The sequence below is a fragment of the Haliotis rubra genome, unplaced genomic scaffold (genome assembly GCF_003918875.1).
Source record: "Haliotis rubra isolate DU_JTF1 unplaced genomic scaffold, ASM391887v1 Scf149, whole genome shotgun sequence".
NCBI lineage: Eukaryota > Metazoa > Mollusca > Gastropoda > Lepetellida > Haliotidae > Haliotis > Haliotis rubra.
The window spans coordinates 735,233-752,832 of record NW_025765436.1 but is presented as its reverse complement, the minus strand read 5'-3'; the positions used below and the strand labels follow the sequence as shown (position 1 = coordinate 752,832).

Here is a 17,600-nt window from a genome sequence, read left to right as displayed (position 1 = left end):
TCTATCAAACAAAATGTTACCAGTTATTTTGTTGGAACGAATTGTGAATAACACTGATTAAAAAATGCACTTTTTGTCTGATTTCTGTTCACATGCACGTTTGTCTAAAGTAATAATTTAAAACGATTATGAAAAGTTTCTCTCTAATATTAAAATAATGTCAAAACTGGACATGTTCTACAATGTGTTTTCCTTTCACTAAGACATATGCACATATATCATTTCATATCATCCATTCAGTTACGATTCGACAATTACAAACAAATTAATTGAGGTGAATAAACCGTCTATAAAAGTAGCTTATATCAGTCAATATGCTCCTGGAGTAAAATACCGTACTCTAGGAGTAATATACTTTTACTTTACCTCCGGAGCAGGTGTAAATTTACTCCAGGAGAATAAATATCTACGTGAGTAAATTCGTTTTGTGACGTTTACATGGTTTACGTACCATAAGTAAATTTACTTACATAAGCAAATATACTCCTGTAAGTAAATGTGTGCATGTAAAAGCGGCTTTAGGCTTCAGCTGATTTTGGTGGTAGTGCTCCTTTCCGGAGCAGATCTTAAAAACTTTTCAATACTCTCCTTCCACTTTGTTATATACACTCCAAAACATTTGACAGAATCATAAGTAGTGGACATATTCATAAAGAGTAATTTTTAAACTTATCCTATCTCACAACTTGCACCTCTCTCTCTTGCTTCGACTTTTAGTGGAACGACTGTAAACTTTTTCCAATAGCCTCCTTGTCCATGCACTCCATGCACTCAATGCTGCTCTCCTTAATTAGGTTCCTAGTTCCTATTAAAGCTTGCAGCATGCTCCACTAATTGCCCACGTGACTACCTTGAATGATCATTCTCTTTCTTGTCGCACGACTGTGTGGACGTGCTGTATATTAGGGACATTATTTCACCCTAACATCATGGGGAAAACTGATAATCAGTCAAGGAAAGGAAAGTTTGTGCTCAATGCAAGACGAATTATTCGTCCCTCGACCCTCAATTGTCTGGCAGTGACTGTATTGGACAATGTAACTGAAACAAATGATGTGGCAAGTGTAATTCACTAAAAGATGAGGATTTTATGGCCTACCTTCGTGTTTGCTCCCGGAGAATCGCCGATAGGGACAGGAAATCAACAGAATCTGATACCACTCCCGCCAAGCGTATCAAGTTACAGCGACAGAAAATCATCGGTACATATCCCCTCGACTGTCTCAGTTTGTTTGGAGCCTGGCCAACCGCGTTCAACCAGCCAACTGTCTCCCCACAGTTCATTGAACCGGACGGAGCTGGCTACAACAGCGTCGCCAGGGGACGTTCATCATGAATCAACACTTCAAGTTTTGTCACCTAATCACCGATCCAGATCGCCACATCATTCTAGATCACCTTCACGATCCAGATCACCATCACAAGACCAATCTAGCGCACCGTGCCGATCAAGATCACCGGATCATTCCAGATCACAGTCACGATCCAGAGCACAACTACGATCGACATCAACTGATCAATCCAGATCACCTAACCGACCCAGATCACCAAACGGGTCCAGATCACAACTTCGAATCAGATCACTTTATAGATCCATATCACCTAGCCGATCCAGATCACAACATCAAAGTAGATCATTGGACCAAAACCAGATCACCTAATCGATCCAGATCACAACTTTGAATCAGATCACCGAATGGATCCAGATCACAACCTCGAATCAGATCACCGGACCGATCCAGATCACCGAACCGATACAGATCACAACATCAAAGTAGATCACCTAACCGATCCAGATCACCAAATCAAGCCAAATCAAGACCTGTTCGATCCAGATCACCTTATAGATCCAGATCACGATCACAGTTCCAGTTAGTGCATCGAATCGATCTAGATCACTTTACAAATCCAGATCATCTTACCCATCCAGGTCACCTATACGATCTAGATCACCTTACAGAGCCATTGACCCATCTGGATCACAGTACAGATCCACATCTCATGACCGATCCTATTCAGATGGTCGAACCAGAGCTCCAATCAGAACCAGATCACCAACTAGAACTACAGCGACCCGGACTAGTTCTTCAAATCATACCAGATCACCTAGCCATACTAGGGAATCCAGATCACCGGCTTACCAACCTACTTTGGTACTTACCACGTCGAGATCTCGATACAGTTCCTCTGACCGACATTCAGGTGATCATTGCTCTGATACCACTAATAGGCCTACAGTCTCTTATGATGTTCCGTCTACACGCTCTGAGAATCCTTCGACTCACTCTAGGATCATCACTGAGTCATAGGAACCTGATAACAATCCCACTCCTACAGTGACTCCGGATCTAAATATGATGATCAGGGCCATAAGCTCAGCCTGGAACCAAATAAAGCCTTCTACTCCAGCCCATCCGGCTTCGGTAGCCCCTGGCTCTTCATCTGGTCCACCTCCTGAGATTGATCCAGTCCAAATAGCCATGCCTGCTTGGTCTACCATCACCCTACCACCTCGACCTTGTATTCTGAAATTATCAAGTACACTAAATGATGGTTTCAAGAGCCTGAAACGAATTAAGGACGGATTCTCTGCTCCCAGATATAATCCTTCTACCTCTCATGTCCACAGCCTAACAAAAATCTCTATGGCTCCAATAGTTGATGAGGATATTGGAACCCTGTGTGGCAAACGAGCTGCTTCGCCCTACCTTATTGAGGACCGAGAGTTGGATCACATGGATTCAGCCGTGAGAAAGATGTTGCCATCTATTAGTTGCGTGATTGCAGCAGTCGACGCTGTTAACACTGCTTTGGAGCATACTTACTCTGATCAAGACGCTTACATCCGAGGATGCATGACTTTAGCTCTGGACCAGTTCCAAATAATCCTGGATCAGTTGTCTCATTTCTTGGGCTACACTTTTGCTGTTCGCCGACGTGGACCCCTTAACATCTCTTCATTGGAGGAGCGATTTAAAACAGAACTGTTTCGCCAGCCTTGGTTTACTGACTCCCTCTTCAATGGTAGCATCCAAGAAGTATCTTATAAAGTTGATAAATAAACCTACTTTCAAGTCTCGATTGAACTGTTGATGCCTTGTCCCGATCCAACCGATCGTCCCAGACAGAGTGGAAGTTACTGCCCCAGATCTTTCAGTCGATGATCTACCCGTTATCACGACCTCAAATAGATCTGTTCGCCACAAGGTTCAACAACCAACTTCTAAAGTTTGTATCACTAATCCCAGACTCCTTGGCGTGGGACCTCGACGCGTTGGCAATATCATGGGAGGGTCTCAATGCCTACGCGTTCCCTCTTCCAGCTCTGCTACCAAAAGTAATACAGAAACTATTGGCCACCAGCAACATACTACTGCTTTTGGTCTCACCCTTCTGGCCAGCGAGAAGTTGGTTCGTCAACCTAAGAAGCCTGACAGAGCCAAACCAACTACCGCTTCCCAACCGGGACGACCTACTTCTTCACCCTCACTCGGAACTGCGCCACAGGTCACCTCAGACCCTCAATCTACACGTTTGGCGCATCTTCAGAGGTCTCTCATAGCTAAGGGCTAGTCTCGCCGAGTAGACACAGCTATCACTTAAGCGCATCATACTTCGACCCGTTCCTTGTAATACAACAAGTGGAAGAAGTTTGAAGACTATTGCAAGCTTAGGGGAATTGCATCTCCCACCTCGGCTCAGGTCGTTGCTGAGTTTCTCCAGCATCTCCGCACTACTAAGAAACTCAAGGGTACTACGTTAGCTACCTACTTAGCCGCCATTAACTCAGTTTTGGCTACCACCACGGGCACAAAGATTTCCACTGTTCCCGAGTTGCAGAGTCTACTACGCTCCTATAGACTCTCTGACCAGTCCAGGAAGATCAGACCCATGGCCTGGGATCTGTCCGTCGTCCTTTGTCTTATGATTTCTACAGATTATGAACCTTAAGAAGACAAGGACTTCGAACAAGTGACATTCAAGACATTCTTCCTGGTAGCTTTGGCTACCGCTGCTCATATATCTGAACTGCATGCGCTTGATGTCAATCGGGTGTGGTTCAAGCGGAAGGAGCATGGCAAGGCTTCCCTGGGTCTCCGCTGGGACTTCATTGCGAAAAACCAACTGCCAGGGCAACAGGACCGGATGTTTACCATTCCCCCGTTGTCCACCATTCTTGGGCCTGAGGATAATGAAGATTTGACACTCTGCCCTGTTAGGGCTCTACACGTTTACCTTGCTGCCTCCAAGGATTGTCAACAGCTACGGAAGCGCCTCTTCGTACCCTTGTCGACCGCTTCAAGAACTGAGGTTTCCTGGACCACATTGGCCTTCTGGATGCGTGCCACGATCCTGCAAAGTTACACCTTTGCACGGGTGCCTCCTCCAGCCGCTTCCAATCCTCATGAGACTCGTGCACTAGCCTCGACAATGGCCCTCCATAGCAACTGCTCCTTGACCGCTATCATGGAAGGTTGCTTCTGGCATTCTGATACAGTCTTCTCTTCACATTACCTGCGAGACCTGTCTGTCACGCATGTCCAGGGATTACACCAGTTCGGACCTCTTGTACTGGCTCAGCAGCTTACATTGGCCCAACAACGCAGATGAGGGATGGTTCCGCATTCGCGTTACTACTTCCTTGTATATACTGAATAAAAGTTGAACTGGATCTCAACCTTTTGTTCTCATTATATGGGTATAAGAACTACTTCACTTGGCCTCCATACCAAGGCATCGGAATACGGCCACCTAACGTGGCCCTAAGGACCTGAGGCACAATCAGTATGACAATGCAGAGGTGTTCGAGCTTCACGCTTACTGACCTCTACTCCACAGAGCAATTACGTCAGTGAAGTGTGACACTCCCGAATTCCAATGGATTTCGTTGTGTTTTGCCTCCAAAGTTGCCAGGCACATCCTTTGACTAAGCTTAGTCGATTTGATGCTGGGTCGATTTGATGCTGCCCGGAACTGAATGTTAAACCTTGGAGATGCCAAGTTGTGTTTCTCTTTCACCTGCCTCGGTCGGTGTCTGGGGGGCCTTCTTGAAGCAGGGGCTGGCCCCATTCTAGTTGCAAGACTTTAATTACAGGGGTACCTTGTAAATCGTGGCGAGGTGAGGCTTACTTGCCGAGTTGCGTCCCTTGTCTTGTACAAGGTTGCGGCCGAACACCACATCGCTTCGGGAGCACCCATCTACCTGGAAGTCGTTGTGCTTAGTAAGCCAAGGGGTTCTGGAAAACCCACTACAAGCATAGGAGTTGCGTGCATGCGTAACAGGCCTCCCTTGTACATCGCTATCTACGGTTGTCATCAGTCCACACAGCTCCAAGACCAGCTGTTCGCACTGTCCAGACAGAAGGGTAATCTGCGGCCTGCCAGTCAACCGTGGGATAAGTGCAAGTCATGAGATAGGATAAGTTTAAAAATTTAGAAATTTTAATATTAATTGTATATTTATATACTTATCCTTTCTTACGCGATGGATGCCCGCCCGGCCTCCCCACTACTCAGATTACAACGTTGGCTCCAAGGTAGTCACGTGGGCAATTAGTGGAGCATGCTGCAAAGCTTTATTAGGAACTAGGAAGCTAATGAAGGAGAGCAGCATGGAGTGCACAGGCGAATGGACAAGGAGGCCTATTGGAAAAAGTTAAGTCGTTCCACTAAAAGTGGAAGCAAGAGAAAGAGGTGCAAGTCGTGAGATAGGATAAATATATAAATATACAATTTATATTAAAATTTCCAATTTTGCCATTGCGGGGGATATTGATGTCCAATAAATTAAATCGTCTGGGCTGTCAACAGCCATTCCATGGGCACAGTCTGGTCTTTAAACTGGGGACATGGTGGCAAAGCTATCAAAGGCTCCAGGCTAGTGATCCAGCAAGTTTGAGGGGCCGGGATCAAGCCCACCTGTGACCAGGTGTAAAAACCTTGGAGTCAACTTTGTGTGCAGACTTTTTCAAGTTTTTCACAACCCCTATTGTACAATACACAACACCATGCACTTAAAAGAACCCTTGAATCCATTAGTAAATGACCAGATGGTGCAAACACCTAGTTGCAGGTACAGCAATGTGCAGTGAACTTGGACAAAGTACTGTGACTATGTGTCCCAGTCCACCCAGCTGTGAATGGGCACCTTGTAAGGATGGGAAAAGCCACATTAACTCGTTGTGCCTTGTGGCTTTAAGAGTTGTATGATCCTCAGGGAGTTGAGATTGATAATACGATGTGCCATTTGAGATTGACATCCAATGATCAAGGGGAAAACAAAACACCTTTGAGCAGTTGAGCTGGATATTGGTGCTATACAAGTATTAGTATACGAATAAAAATAATAAACTACAATAAAAACACAAATTCCAGCTAACTTATCCAGTCTAGTTTCCGATCACAGGAAGTTGAACACATCAACTCCAGTTCCGCACCAAATGTCATGTACTTGAAAATATCTGTACACACATTAAACATAAGTCATGGTGATAAAAATGACTGCATTAAATACTTAAAACTGTGGTCAGGTTTAATCACTTTGTGGATATGCTTTTGAAAAGCATCAATATCTTGCATCTATTCATCCAATCACAGCTGTTCACCTATGTGTCCAGCCTGTTCACTGCCGCTGATCATGTTTTTATATATAACGCGGCGTAAGGGAATCATGGCAGTATTAATAGATGTTTTCCCACAACTAACTGTAACAGTTATCGCCATTTAGAATTTCTCATGCCATTCCTGAAATAATATATATCATATAGCAAACTTGAATAATTGATTGTGTGACTATTTGAGTGTTTCTTTTCCAGTAGATTGATAGGGAATGAAACAATTAATGACTTGTGAACTTGAACTTGCTATCATATAGGTCGTGGGATATCCCCCTGACTAAGTTAAAAAAGTGTTATAGGGTTCATAACTTTATCTTTAATTTTTCTCGTATGTTACTTACCGTGAAGAATTTTCTTTTGCTGTCCTTTATTGTTGTCAAATACCGTGGGGATAAAATACTGGAATTGTAATCGACCGGAGCTGCACACATGTGATACTGATGTATTGGCGATAACCCTTACGCTGCGATAATTGTTTGCTAGCCAGTATCTATCATCAAGGTAAATTTGGTTTCATTAAGTTAAGAAACAATGGAGCAAATTGTGAGAAAACAACTAAAAATGGCGATAACTGTTCGCCAGCTAGTAGTAAATTGAAAGTGATAATAGCCACCTCGTGCAGCTGTTGAAGAAATACATCTGTTTTTCTGTTTGCAGTCACTGTTGCAGTCAGGTGAGGACAGACTGAATGTAGTTTTGGACAACACTATGCCATCCACTACTGCAGGCAGCACCAGTCGTGAAATTGAAAAGAAACACTTCATGCAAGAAAATTCCAAGACAAAAGAGGTTTACATTTCTCCGAGGTATCCCTGCAGTAACTGTGGTAAACCATTCCATGTTAAAAGTAACATGCTTTGCCATTTTGAGACATGCAATGAGCCAAAGGTCAAGGTCGAAGAGATCCCACATAGAGAGGTCATTGGCAAGCCTAAAAAGGAGCCAAAGGTCAAGGTCGAAGAGATCCCACATAGAAAGGTCATTGGCAAGCCTAAGGAGATCGCCTCCAGCCGGAGGACAGCAGATGTGAAGAAATTATCGAACTCTCAGTTGGTAAGGTTTTATACCAATGGAACAACTTGCACATTGTGTAACAAAACATTTACCCGCACTGATAGCACAAAAATACATATTCGTACAGTCCACTTTAAGCAGAAAAGGTACACCTGTGTATGCAAGGAGGAGTTCAGTTGGCCAGAGCTGTCAGCTCATAAGAAAACATGTCACTTGATAACACAATGAAAAGGCAATATTTTCTCTTCTTCACTTTGTTGTAATGTTTACAGATTTACATGTAATAAGTAGTGGGTGTTTAATATAATTGGTGGGAATAAAATACTAGTCTAAGTAAATTAGCCTCAGTATTATTCGTTACACTGTTATACTGAGTCTAACAAACCCTAGTAGAAGGTTGCGTTAGGTAACCTTTTGAATTGACCAATCAGAACACAGCTTATCAAATTGCGAAAGTTAACATTCGCACATACCATTAGAACTTTTACCATGAAAACGTTTGAACTTTACGATTTTGAATGCTATTTTCCGCACGATCGCCTCCATTATTCACAACAGTGAGTAAACAGTCGCTGAAAATAGCGTTTTTGTCATCTTGCGGAAATATAAACTAATAGTAATCATGTCATCAGAAACCCCTAAGCGTATAAACTGCAGGCCAAATATCTGTTTTTTGTTTGTTGAGAGATCAGTGTCGACGACTGGGGAGATAAAATCCAAAAACATTTTGTAAGTCATGCCAAACCCTGAATAGTAGCTGTTGTCTGATTGGTTCAGTTTGTCCGTTTGTTTGATTGGACGGTCATAGGTCGCTCAAAGGTTAGCTAAAGCGACCTTCTACTAGGGTTTGTTAGACTCAGTAGGTAGCGGATTCGATCCCCGGCCGCGTCATACCAAAAGTTGTTAAAATATGGTACTTGTTGGTCCCCGCCTGGTGCTCGGCATTAATGGGTACAACAAGGACTGGTCGGCACGGAGTCAGTATAATGTTTTCATGCTTCACTGGGGCATGGTATCTCAGTGAGCTAGCACAATAAAACCAGCTTAAGTCTGGGCTAGTACAAGCAGCCGCACATGTACATACGCACGCATGCACGTCGTCATATGAGCGAAATATTCTCAAGCACGATGTTAAACCCAATTTCACCTCAACTCAACTCAACTCAACTCAACTCATGTGAGAAGGTTCTTCTAAAATTACATGCATTTAAGTTTTGAAAACATAACTGGACAATTACTCTTTACTCCCCTAATATCACTGCAGCGACCCGGACTAGTTCTTCATATCATACCGGATCACCTAGCCATACTAGGGAATCCAGATCACTGGCTTACCAACCTACTTCGGTACTTACCACGTCGAGATCTCGATACAGTTCCTCTGACCGACGTTCAGGTGATCATTGCTCTGATACCACTGATAGGCCTACAGTCTCTTATGATGTTCCGTCTACACGCTCTGAGAATCCTTCGACTCATTCTAGGATCATCACTGAGTCATAGGAACCTGATAACAATCCCACTCCTACAGTGACTCCGGATCTAAATATGATGATCAGGGCCATAACCTTAGCCTGGAACCAAATACAGCCTTCTACTCCAGCCCATCCGGCTTCGGTAGCCCTTGGTTCTTCATTTGGTCCACCTCCTGAGATTGGACCGCCTCCGTGGTGTAGTGGTTAGAGCGTCCGCCCGGAGAGCGGAAGGTCGCGGGTTCAATCCCCGACCGCGTCATACCAAAAGACGTTAAAATATGGTACTTGTTGGTCCCTGCCTGGCGCTCGGCATTACTGGGTACAACAAGGACTGGTCGGCTCTGAGTGGGGTATTCATGCTTCACTGCGGCATGGTATCTCAGTGGGCTAGCACTATAAAACCAGCTTCAGTCTGGGCTAGTACAAGTAGCCGCACATACCCATACACACGCATGCACGTCGTCATGCTGCAAGAGTGGCTGCAAGAGTTGTATGCTCCCCAGGGAGTTGAGATTGACAATAAGATGTGCCGTTGAGATTGACATCCAGTGAACGAGGGAAAAACAAAGCGCCTTTGAGCAGCAGAGCTGAGCTGGATATCGGCGCTATACAAATGTTAGTATGTATGTATGTATGTATGTATGTCATATGATCGAAATATTCTCAAGCAAGACGTAAAACCTAATTTCACCTCACCTCACCTCACCTCCTGAGATTGATCCAGTCCAAATAGCCGTGCCTGTATCTCCCGCTCACTCAGAGTTATCTACCCCTGGGGGTAGCTTTGCAGCAGTTGAGACACCTCAGGTACTCCTTTGGATTGTTGAGAAGCTCCAACTTCCCTTGAGTACTTCAGCAGATGACCTGGATCACTCTTATACTCTTAGGAACTGGGATTGGTCTACCATCACCCTACCACCTCGACCTTGTATTCTGAAATTATCAAGTACACTAAATGATGGTTTCAAGAGCCTGAAACGAATTAAGGACGGATTCTCTGCTCCCAGATATAATCCTTCTACCTCTCATGTCCACGGCCTAACAAAAATCTCTACAGCTCCAACAGTTGATGAGGATATTGGAACCCTGTGTGGCAAGCAAGCTGCTTCGCCTTACCTTATTGAGGACCGAGAGTTTGATCACATGGATTCAGCCGTGAGAAAGATGTTGCCATCTAATAGTTGCATGATTGCAGCAGTCGACGCTGTTAACACTGCTTTGGAGCATACTTACTCTGATCAAGACGCTTACATCAGGATGCATGACTTTAGCTCTGGACCAGTTCCAAATAATCCTGGATCAGTTGTCTCATTTTTTGGGCTACACTCTTGCTGTTCGCCGACGTGGACCCCTTTACATCTCTTCATGGGAGGAGCGATTTAAAACAGAACTGTTTCGCCAGCCTTGGTTTACTGACTCCCTCTTCAATGGTAGCATCCAAGAAGTATCTAATAAAGTTGATAAATAAACCCACTTTCAAGTCTCGATTGAACTGTTAAAGATACAGAAGTCACAGCTCCAGGAATCATTAAAACAGCGTCGAACTGCACAGTTCACCCCTACCAATCCAGATTTACGCAATCTTTTTCGTGGCGCATCCACTCAAGGCCCTGGCAGAGGAAACAGATCTGGCCGTGGTGGTTCCTTCCGTCGCCCTCCCCCAGGACCAACTCTGGCCCAGGGACCAGCGCCGGGAAGCAGTGATGGCTTGAGACAATCGCACGACTGGGACCTCCCGGCCCCAGTCGTTCCGATTTACAACACTCCGGTAGGCAGGAGATTGCAGATCTACACCCCGAATTCGACCATCCTCAAAGATCCGTACGTCACCAACCTGCTACTTCACAGCTATCAGCTACTCGTTATTGGCAGTCCACCTCTGACGTCGCATCCGGCGCATCGCTCATATCCTATGGACCAGCTTTAGACTCTGCAATCCACAATAGGTATGCTATTAGACAAACTCGCAATAGAGCTCCTAGGTCCATCGCTCGTCACTCCAGGATTCTACTGCCCCATCTTCTTGGTTCCAAAGAAAAATTCCAACAAACTCCGGCTCATCTTCAATATGAAGTTGTTCAATGCCCGATTCCTGCTTCCACCGCCTCACTTCAGGATGGTGTCGATCAACCTTTATGCACCATCCTGAAGAAGGGAGACTTCCTCATCAGCCTAGATCTTCAGGTTCCGATACATCCAGAACACCGGAAGTACCTTCGCTTCGTGTTCAACGGGAATCACTACCAATGGAAAGTCCAACCATTTGGAATTACCACGGCCCCGTGGCTTTTTACCCGAATTACCAAGCCCATAACGAGCTTCCTCCACTTTGAAGGGATCACCTTCGTAAGCTACATAGACGATTGCATCCTGGCTCAACAGGATCCGATCGTATTGCTTCGCCAGCTACAGTTCACCACCACGCTGCTCAGACAGTTAGAGTGGCTGTTGATCATCGCGAAATCGGAACTAATACCGACTCAGAAACTCTAATTCATCGGAGCACTGTTCGACACTTGTCAGGGGATGATGTCGTACCTCACGACAGGTGGATAAAGATGCAGCAATGCATTCCTCCAGCACTGTCTCAGGCGAAAACCTTACGACAGTGGCAGGAGCTACTGGGCCTTCTGACATCAGCTCAAGCCTTAACGTACAGACGCCAGCTCCAACTTCGGCCGATACAGCCATTTCTACCCCCGTACCTTCAGGCCGACAACCCCAAGGAACTAATTTGCCTTCCAGAACCGCTTCCTCCAGTCCTTCAATGGTGGATCGACGAACGGAATGTTTGCGCCGGAGTCTCTATGATGCCCTTTGCACCGACTAATCACCTATTCATCGATGCATCCCTCATGGGTTGGGGAGCTCACTTCCTCAACCACAAAGTGGCCGGGCTGTGGTCATCCGATGAACAGGTACTTTGATGATTAACCCGTTATCACGACCTCAAATAGATCTGTTCGCCACAAGGTTCAACAACCAACTGCAAAAGTTTGTATCACCAATCCCAGACTCCTTGGCGTGGGACCTCGACGCGTTGGCGATATCATGGGAGGGTCTCAATGCCTACGCGTTCCCCCCTTCAGCTCTGCTACCAAAAGTAAAACAGAAACTATTGGCCACCAGCAACATACTACTGCTGTTGGTCGCATCCTTCTGGCCAGCGAGAAGTTGGTTCGTCAACCTAAGAAGCCTGGCAGAACCAAACCCACCACCGCTTCCCAACCGGGACGACCTACTTCTTCACCCTCACTCGGAACTGTCCCACAGGTCACCTCAGACCCTCAATCTACACATTTAGCGCATCTTCAGAGGTCTCTAGTAGCTAAGGGCTAGTCTCGCCGAATAGCCACAGCTATCACTTCATCGCATTGTACTTCGACCCGTTCCTTGTAATATAACAAGTGGAAGAAGTTTGAAGACTATTGCAAGCTTAGAGGAATTGCATCTCCCACTTCAACCTCGGCTCAGGTCGTTGCTGAATTTCTCCAGCATCCCGGACCGGATGTTTACCATTCCCCGTTGTCCACCATTCTTGGGCCTGAGGATAATGAAGATTTGACACTCTGCCCCGTTAGGGCTCTTCACGTTTACCTTGCCTCCAAGCATCGTCAACGGCTACAGAAGTGCCTCTTCGTACCCTTGTCAACCGCTTCAAGAACTGAGGTTTCCCGGACCACATTGGCCTTCTGGATGCGTGCCATGATCCTGCGAGCCTACACCTTTGCAGGGTTGCCTCCTCCAGCCACTTCCAATCCTCATGAGACTCGTGCACTAGCCTCGACGATGGCCCTCCATAGCAACTGCTCCTTGACCGCTATCATGGAAGGTTGCTTCTGGCGTTCTGATACTGTCTTCACTTCACATTACCTGCGAGACCTGTCTGTCACGCATGTCCAGGGACTACACCAGTTCGGACCTCTTGTACTGGCTCAGCAGCTTACATTGGCCCAACAACGCAGATGAGGGATGGTTCCGCATTCGCGTTACTACTTCCTTGTATATACTGAATAAAAGTTGAACTGGATCTCAACCTTTTGTTCTCATTATATGGGTTTAAGAACTACTTCACTTGGCCTCCATACCAAGGCATCGGAATACAGCCACCTAGCGTGGCACAATCAGTATGACAGAGGTGTTCGAGCTTCACGCTTACTGACCTCTACTCCACAGAGCAATTACGTCAGTGAAGTGACACTCCCGAATTCCAATGGATTTCGTTGTGTTCTGCCTCCAAAGTTGCCAGGCACATCCTTTGACTAAGCTTAGGCAAAGGAGTGAGGGTCGATATGATGCTGCCCGGAACTGAACGTTAAACCTTGGAGATGCCAAGTTGTGTTTCTCTTTCAACCGCCTCGGTCGGTGTCTGGGGGGCCTTCTTGAAGCAGGGGCTGGCCCCATTCTAGTCGCAAGACTTTAATTACTGGGGTACCTTATAAATCGTGGTGAGGCGAGGCTTACTTGCCGAGTTGCGTCCCTTGTCTTGTACAAGGTTGCGGCCGAACACCACATAACTCAGGAGCACCCATCTCCCTGGAAGTCGTTGTGCTTAGTAAGCCAAGGGGTTCCGGAGAACCCACTACAAGCATAGGAGTTGCGTGCATGCGTAACAGGCCTCCCTTGTACATCGCTATCTACGGTTGTCATCAGTCCACACAGCTCCAAGACCAGCTGTTCGCGCTGTCCAGACAGAAGGGTAAGTTTAAAAATTTGGAAATTTAAAAATATATTGTATATTTATATACTTATCCTATCTCACGCGATGGATGCCCGCCCGGCCTCCCCACTACTCAGATTACAACGTTGGCTCCAAGATGAGAATGATCATTCAAGGTAGTCATGTGGGCAATTAGTGGAGCATGCTCAAAGCTTTATTAGGAACTAGGAAGCTAATGAAGGAGAGCAGCATGGAGTGCACAGGCGAATGGACAAGGAGGCCTATTGGAAAAAGTTTACAGTCGTTCCACTAAAAGTGGAAGCAAGAGAGAGAGGTGCAAGTCGTGAGATAGGATAAATATATAAATATACAATTTATATTAAAATTTCCAATTTTGCCGTTGCAGGGACAAAATTGATGACTTTGTCTTCTTGTTTTGTTTAAATCATCCAGGCTGTCAACAGCCATTCCATGGGCACAGTCTAGCCTTTAAACTGGGGACATGGTAGGCAAGCTATCAAGGGCCCCAGGTTAGTGATCCAGCAAGTTTGAGGGGCTGGGATCAAGCCCACCTGTGACCAGGTGTAAAAACCTTGGAGTCAACTTTGTGTGCAGACTTTTTCAAGTTTTTCACAACCCCTATTGTACAATACACAACACCATGCACTTAAAAGAACCCACGAATCCATTAGTAAATGACCAGATGGTGCAAACACCTAGTTGCAGGTACAGCAACGTGCAGTGAACTTGGACAAAGTACTGTGACTATGTGTCCCAGTCCACCCAGCTGTGAATGGGCACCTTGTAAGGATGAGAAAAGCCACATTAACTCGTTGTGCCTTGTGGCTTTAAAGAGTTGTATGATCCTCAGGGAGTTGAGATTGATAATACGATATGCCGTTTGAGATTGACATCCAATGATCAAGGGGAAAACAAAACACCTTTGAGCAGTTGAGCTGGATATTGGTGCTATACAAGTTTTAGTAAACGAATAAAAATAATAAATTACAATAAAAACACAAATTCCAGCTAACTTATCCAGTCTAGTTTCCGATCACAGGAAGTTGAACACATCAACCCCAGTTCCGCACCAAATGTCACGTACTTGAAAATATCTGTACACACATTAAACATAAGTCATGGTGATAAAAATGACTGCATTAAATACTTAAAATTGTGGTCAGGTTTAATCACTTTGTGGATGTGCTTTTGAAAAGCATCAATACAATATCTTGCATCTATTCATCCAATCACAGCTGTTCACCTATGTGTCCAGCCTGTTCACTGCCGCTGATCATGTTTTTATATATAACGTGGCGTAAGGGAATCATGGCAGTATTAATAGATGTTTTCCCACAACTAACTGTAACAGTTATCGCCATTTAGAATTTCTCATGCCATTCGTGAAATAATATATATATATATATTTATATCTTATAGCAAACTTGAATAATTGATTGTTTGACTATTTGAGTGTTTCTTTTACAGTAGATTGATAGGGAATGAAACAATTAATGACTTGTGAACTTGAACTTGCTATTATATAGGTCATGGGACATCCCCCTGACTAAGTTAAAAAAGTGTTATAGGGTTCATAACTTTATCTTTAATTTTTCTCGTATGTTACTTACCGTGAAGAATTTTCTTTTGCTGTCCTTTATTGTTGTCAAATACCATGGGGATAAAATACTGGAATTGTAATCGACCGGAGCTGCACACGTGTGATACTGATGTAACCCTTACGCTGCGATAATTGTTCGCTAGCCAGTATCTATCATCAAGGTAAATTTGGTTTCATTAAATTAAGAAACAATGGAGCAAATTGTGAGAAAACATCTAAAAATGGCAATAACTGTTTGCCAGCTAGTAGTAAATTGAAAGTGATAATAGCCACCTCGTGCAGCTGTTGAAGAAATACATCTGTTTTTCTGTTTGCACTCACTGTTGCAGTCAGGTGAGGACAGACTGAATGTAGTTTTGGACAACAGTATGCCATCCACTACTGCAGGCAGCACCAGTCGTGAAATTGAAAAGAAACACTTCATGCAAGAAAATTCCAGGACAAAGGAGCCTTACAATTCTCCAAGGTATCCCTGCAGTAACTGTGGTAAACCATTCCAAATTAAAAGTAACATGCTTTGCCATTTTGAGACATGCAATGAGCCAAAGGTCAAGGTCGAAGAGATCCCACATAGAGAGGTCATTGGCGAGCCTAAAAAGGAGCCAAAGGTCAAGGACGAAGAGATCCCACATAGAAAGGTCATTGGCGAGCCTAAAGAGATCACCTCCAGCCGGAGGACAGCAGATGTGAAGAAATCATCGAACTCTCAGTTGATAAAGAAATATACCAATGGAACAACTTGCACATTGTGTAACAAAACATTTACCCGAGCTCATAGCGCAAGAATACATATTCGTACAGTCCACTTTAAGCAGAAAAGGTACACCTGTGTATGCAAGGAGGAGTTCAGTTGGCCAGAGCTGTCAGCTCATAAGAAAACATGTCACTTGATAACACAATGAAAAGGCAATATTTTCTCTTCTTCACTTTGTTGTAATGTTTACAGATTTATATATATTAACAGAGACCATGTATTATAAGTAGTGGGTCCGATGTTTAATATAATTGGTGGGAATAAAATACTAGTCTAAGTAAATTAGCCTCAGTATTATTCGTTACACTGTTATACTGAGTCTAACAAACCCTAGTAGAAGAAGGCGTTGTCATATCTTCCTACTCTAACCTTGCGTTAGGTAACCTTTTGAATTGACCAATCAGAACACAGCTTACCAAATTGCAAACGTGGGGCCACAAAAAGTTAACATTCGCGACATACCATTAGAACTTTTACCATGAAAGCGTTTGAACTTTTACGATTTTGAATGCTATTTTCCTTGAATGCTCACACGATCGCCTCCATTATTCACAACAGTGAGTAAACAGTCGCTGAAAATAGCGTTTTTGTCATCTTGCGGAAATATAAACTAATAGTAATCATGTCATCAGAAACCTCTAAGCATATAAACTGCAGGCCAAATATCTGTTTTCGTTTGTGGAGAGATCAGTGTTGGCGACTGGGGAAGAGAAAATCCAAAAACATTTTGTAAGTCATGCTAAACCCTAAATAGTAGCTGTTGTCTGATTAGTTCAGTTTGTCCGTCTTGTGTTTGATTGGACGGTCATAGGTCGCTCAAAGGTTAGCTAACGCGACCTTCTACTAGGGTTTGTTAGACTCAGTAGGTAGCGGGTTCGATCCCGGCCGCGTCATACCAAAAGATGTTAAAATATGGTACTTGTTGGTCCCCGCCTGGTGCTCGGCATTAATGGGTACAACAAGGACTGGTCAGCTCGGAGTCAGTATAATGTTTTCATGCTTAACTGCGGCATGGTATCTCAGTGAGCTAGCACAATAAAACCAGCTTAAGTCTGGACTAGTACAAGCAGCCACACATACACGCAAATGCGTCATCATATGAGCAAAATATTCTTAAGTACAACATTAAACCCCCATTTCACCTCATCTCACAGTCTTCCTCTCATGTGAGAAGGTTCTTCTAAAATTAAATGCATGTAAGTTTTCAAAACATAACTGGAAAATTACTCTTTACTCCCCTAATCTCACTGTAGGCATTAGTGCACACTAATTGGAGCATTCCACTTGTGTGCAGGTAAGAGTATCGCTGTCACAATAAACTTTGTAGCTATTTTCCCCTGTAGGCATTAGTAGACCTAACCATATAGCAGTGTAATGAATAATACTGAGGCTAATTAAATTTTATGAATTTTGAAGATGTTTTAAAGAACCAGAAGGCACAGGGCTTAAACTTGAATTA

General features: G+C 44.3%; 1 protein-coding gene across 2 annotated transcripts in view; it reads left to right on the top strand.

Annotated features, from left to right (window-relative positions):
- Nucleotides 1–17,600, top strand: part of LOC124269983 — a 47,868-nt gene that overhangs the window by 10,841 nt on the left and 19,427 nt on the right. Inside the window, exons 4-5 of one of the 2 annotated variants that reach the window (XM_046704986.1) lie at nt 7,275–7,670; nt 15,705–16,100. The exons of the other annotated variant lie outside the window; for it this stretch is intronic. Coding sequence (XP_046560942.1) covers nt 7,275–7,670; nt 15,705–16,100 — 792 coding nt within the window. The remainder of the gene's footprint in view (nt 1–7,274; nt 7,671–15,704; nt 16,101–17,600) is intronic. 2 annotated transcript variants of the gene reach the window in all.